We start from the raw sequence: 5,238 nt of genomic DNA on the forward strand, positions 1-5,238 counted from the left end.
CCGCCCGGGCCCGGCCCAGGGCGCTGGGAGCGGAGAGAGGGGCCCTTCGTCCCCAGCCACCCGCCGGGGCGGAGGGAACTGGAAGATTCGCGACTTGTAGGTCGTCCCGGGGCGGAACTCGCTAGGGCTTGGGACAGGCAGTGTGTAAGAGGGTGGCTTGTGTCGGTGTGTAGGAAGGCCGAAAGCACCGAGATCTCTTGAGCTGGATCGACGGGGTCCTAAGCCCACAGCCCAGCTCACGGGACAAGCAGAGGAGGGCCAAGGTCAAAGATCTTGTGTCAGACTGAACGTGTAGTAGGCATCCACCCCCTAGCACCAGCCGGTGCAGATCCAGCTCCCAGCAGCCTCCCCTTGGGAAGCTGACGGTCTAGACTTGAGTAAGCATCGGGGCCATTATTGGAAAAAACTCTTAAGGCACTGGGTGAACCAGGCCAGAGACAAGGATACAGGTGGAACCATGCCTCCCTGCTCTCCAACCTTAGAGATGAGAGAATGTTCTCTCAGGCCAGTAATCAAAGGGATGACGTGGGGAAGAAGAGAAAAGGCTTTGTGCATTGGGGCTAGAAGAGCAAGTGGAAGGAATGAGAAAACACCCCCCCCTTCTTTTGGCAGAGCACCCTGCACTTTTATTTCATGTCACTTATCACATTGTGTAATTATATGTTTATTGGTAAGACAGGCAATAGAGCTAGAACTTAACTGTTGAAAATTTAAACTCGGCAGTCAGACCGCTTGGCTTAGAATTCTGGGTCACTTACTGATCGGTTGTGTGACCATAGGCACGTGATGGTGCCTCTGTGACCGTACCTGAAAGAAGGGGAGTAATCGGATGTATCCCATAGGGTTGTGAGCATTAAATGAGTTAAATCACGTCAAGCACTTCGCTTAGCACCTGGCACATGGGTTAGTTACCTTTAGTATTTGTTAAATATTTGCCTTGCCACAAAATCATAGGTTGCACTTTTAGGTTAGGCAGAGCCTCTGCCTCTTTTGTTCACCATTGAGTAATCAATCAGTCCGTACCCCCAAACAAATATCTGTGAAACAAAATGTCACTTTGAGATGCAGGCAGTGGGGTTCCCACCCCTTTCTCCACCCTGACCATTGCAGGGTATGGGACAGAGGCACATTACTGTTTCTCTGGCTAGATTCCTGAGCTGCCCAGGCATTTGTACCCCAGTCGGCCCCAACTGAGTAGGGCGGAGCTGGCGCCAAGGGCTTCAGCTCATTTTTGATTACAGCAGCACACCCACTGGGAGTTGGGCCTTCACTGTTAACAGGCTTCTTTGCCAGAGGAGGCAGTGGAGAGGCTGAGAGGTGGCCCAGCTTCCTAGGCGGCCTCCCCAGGGGGTGGGTGGAGCCAAGCTCCCAGGGAGGGCTTCCATCTTTCCCTTACCCAACAGCCCTAGGAGCTGGTCCAAGAACCAGACTGTCTAGGGCCGGATGGAGTGGGTAGGGTGGAATCAGGGACTAGGAAGGAGTGGAGCCCAAGAGGAAAAGCATTAAAACCTTCCTGGGAGGAACGAGCAGAAAGGGCCTAGGGAAAGGAGAGAGGTGGCAGAGCAAGGTGCCTTGCTCCTCCCCAGGGCAACCGGAAATGAAGTGGTGAGGGGTAAGGCCACTTCCTACCTCAGAACACTAGGGTTGGAGCAGGTCCCCAGTCCCACTTTGGGGCAAGGCAACAAGAGGGTATATATGGAAAAGGCAGTCCGTCAGCCTTACAGGCAGAAGAAGTGAAGCTACTCAGACTGCTCTCCAGAAATGGGTGAAGGCAGCAAACTCCAAACTGGGGCTGCATGTCAGTGAATCATCAAGGTGCCCTTCTAGAGGTTTCTGACCTCCAGATGCTGCCCCTTGGCACTTTATATTCATTCCTGGAAGGTAGAGTGCAGAGATAGAGAAAGGTCAGCTCCACACAGACTAATGCTGCCATAGCGTCATGGCAAAAGGTATCAGGACAATCATTTACCCATCCTCCCAGACCTGCTGTGAGAGGGGATGTCCTCCTGGCTGAGTGCGAGGACCCTGCACTGGGCAGCCATAAGGAAGCTTTTGCTTGAAGTGGATGAGAAAGACACTGGGGCGAAGCCTGCTCCCTGCACTATGCCAGCACAGCTGGCCACCTCTCAGCAAATACTTGTCAACCCTACTATGTGCCTGGTACTGCCTCTTATTTGGTGAAACAGCCAAGTAAGACAGACAGAAGTCTCATAGTTAGAAAGAAAGAAATCCATCCACCCCCTGGTCCTTTCTGTTCCTAACTCCTTTCCCCTCTCACGGCTGCTCTCAATAGCTCAGAGGCTGACACATCCACGGTGGCAATCTTGAGCAATCTCTATAGACACCTCTATGTGTATACACAAGCACAAACATACACACCCTCTTGATCTCCATTGCTATAGCACCCACACAACCTCCAGCTACCCCACAGCAATTAGAAGGAAGATACAGACAAATAATAACGAGCTCGCCGACTCTCTGCGCATCAGTATCTATGGCAACCTCCTGGGGTCCACAGGCTGTGCTGTTCCAGTTGCAACCGGTCCCCTGGGCAGCACCAGTGCTCAGGTCGTGCCCACAGCTCTGGGAACAGGGAATTACACAGGAAATTGATGTTCTGATAATCACCAGAGTGGCTCCTCTGGGTGGGACCCTCGTCATCTTGCCAATCCTTCTCTTTGGAGCCTCTGAACATGAAACAGCCCCCTGAATCAGCGAGAGCTCCCCCCGCCCCGAATTTTTGCCATGCAGTTTTAGGATAAGAGAGTGCTTATGCTTCAGTCTTAAGGAAAATGGTGGAGTTGAAAGTGAGGTATTTGAATGTAAGGGGCATGAGACCCTCAGAAACATACAAGAGCTACCTATTAGTTAAGGATGTTATAAAATAAATCCTAAATGAAATTTCTTATTGGGTGGATGAGAAGTTCTCAATCCATACTCTATAAAGCCCTAGGAATTACATGATAATGTATCAGTTGCTTCCCAACATATATATTGGTGTGTCTCCAGAATTTGTTGAAGGAAAGAGTCAGTCCCTGGCTAAAAGTAAGTTTGAAACCCACTGGATCAGTGGTTTCTGAAGCCCCCTCGAACACTAATATCCTATGAATAGTTCTGGAGAGTTAGTGTGGTGAGGGACCCAAACAGTCATTAGCAGTGAGACATTTGAAACCAGAGAGAAGAGTTGACAATGGAGCTAGAACAGAGTGGGGACAAATGAAAACATGTGAACAAGCAATCCTTCAGTCAGGAGGGAGGGAGAGATGGTTCTCAGGGGAGACGCAACAGAATCACTTTTGAACTTTTTCCAAAACACAGTTACACGGGAAAGTTGAAGGGTCCCTGTTACTACTGCCAACTGAGTCACTGTTATGGTGGGAGTGTTTTCCAACCCCTTGTGTGTCTAACAGGAGCCCTAGTGGCAATGTGGGTTACACAGTTGGCTGCTAACTACAAGGTCAGCTGTTCAAAACCACCAGGTGCTCCACAGGAGAAAGATGAGGTTATCTCATCTTACAGCCTTGTAAACCCCAGAGAGTGGTTCTACTCTGTCATCTTAGGGTCATTATGAGTCAGAATTAACTTGATATCAGTTGTTTGTTTGTATGGCAGCAGCTAAACAGAGTTTAAATGAATGACAAAGGAGGGGAAGATGGGATGTTTGAGAAGAGGTGCTGAGCTTCTAAAGGATTTGGGTTGAAGGATTGAAATTTTGGAGAGGCTGAGTATACTTGGAGTGCAGACTGAAGTTTTTGTTAAGGGTGTTGGGGATAGTCTGAGGTGCTGGGGGGTGAGAAGCTGAGCTCAGAATTTCAGGTGAGGTATCAAAAATTCAAACCCACTGCCACTGAGGCCATCCTGACTCATAGCGACCCTATAAGACAGGGCAAAACTGCCCTGTGGGTTTCCGGGACTGTAACTCTTGGGAGTAGGTAGAGATGTGTTTAATGCGAGAAGAAAGCGGAGGCATTCGGAGGGGCTGAGGGCTTAGCAGGTAGGGTCTCTCTAACTCCTCTCCAGTCTTGGGGAGGATCCCAGAGGGCAATCATCAAATCTCAACCGGTTCACCACGTCCACCAGGGCAGGCCTCCCTCTTCCTCTCAACCTCACCCACCATCCCCCTACAGGCGGTGCTCCTAGAAAGCCGGGTAGGGTGTGGGCGTGCAGGGATGGGGTGAGGCAGTGGGGACTGGAGGGGGAGGAGCTTTCTCTTAGTAGGAACGCCGTGGAGGAGTGCCTGATGAGTTGTCCCAAGTCAGAAGAGAGGAGCTCCGCCTGCGAGCGCGGGACGGACCGCGAGACGGACCGCGAGTGGCGAAGAGCGGCGCCCCCTGGTGGGCGGCCGGGCGGCGCGCAGGCGCGGGGATCGCCCACGGCCGGGCGGCGGGGCGGGGCGCAGGCGGCAGAGCGCACCCGAGGACCACGGTCAGAGACGCGTCTGTGCGAGGCACCTCGTTGCCACGGAGTCACAGAGACCCGCTGACCTTTCTCCCCCATCCCAGGAGGATGGGAGCTTTCAACCCCGTCTTACAGAGGGTGCTGAGCTACCTGTGGAACGTGAAGTGACTTCCCTGGATTAGATGGTGAGGCTGAAGGGACCTGGACAGGCAGTGAGGTATGAGGGGAGGCAGTAAATAACAGGGGGAACAACTCAGATGTTCTCCTATCACTGGTGAGATTTAGATAGCAATCCTAAAGCCAATTCGAATCCTAGTTCCAAATCCAGATACTTTCTCAAAGGGGAATATCCATGCTACTGAGCGCCTTTACTGCTACAGTCAGTTGGGAAACAGAAAAGTACAGACAAAAATAGGCAAAGAGCATAAAAAAGGACATTTTATTTACCCTTTTAAAAATTTTATTTAAGTTTAATTTTTTATTTTTTACTCTTTAAAAAACTCATCTTTTATTAAAAATTCCAATGTACAAGGGGGATTTCCCCCCCACCCCCTGAAAAATGGGAAAAAACCTCCGCTTTTGTTGTGCACATATTTCTTACTCGGCAAGCACTGAACAACTCCCTCTGATGTTAGTACATCCAGTGGCGTTGCCTGGGAAGGTTCTCTCTGGTCACAGTGAATTTTTTCATAAAGTCAGTTTCACTTGTCCGCTGAAGACAAAGCGAGTGAATAAGCAAATGTGGTGAAGAAAGCTGATGGTGCCCGGCTATCAAAAGATACAGCATCTGGGGTCTTAAAAGCTTGAAGGTAAACAAGCGGCCATCTAGCTCAGAAGCAA

At 50.7% G+C, this 5,238-nt stretch overlaps 1 protein-coding gene across 1 annotated transcript in view; it reads right to left on the minus strand.

The window, feature by feature from the left end:
• CAMK2G (calcium/calmodulin dependent protein kinase II gamma) overlaps positions 1-4,117 on the minus strand; it is a 61,018-nt gene extending 56,901 nt beyond the window's left edge. Inside the window, exon 1 of the mRNA XM_045291699.1 lies at positions 4,111-4,117. Coding sequence (XP_045147634.1) covers positions 4,111-4,117 — 7 coding nt within the window. The remainder of the gene's footprint in view (positions 1-4,110) is intronic.
• Between the last annotated feature and the right edge of the window lie 1,121 nt (positions 4,118-5,238).

Source organism: Echinops telfairi, unplaced genomic scaffold (assembly GCF_000313985.2).
Source record: "Echinops telfairi isolate 266 unplaced genomic scaffold, ASM31398v2 ScPeMD7_70;HRSCAF=299, whole genome shotgun sequence".
Lineage (NCBI taxonomy): Eukaryota > Metazoa > Chordata > Mammalia > Afrosoricida > Tenrecidae > Echinops > Echinops telfairi.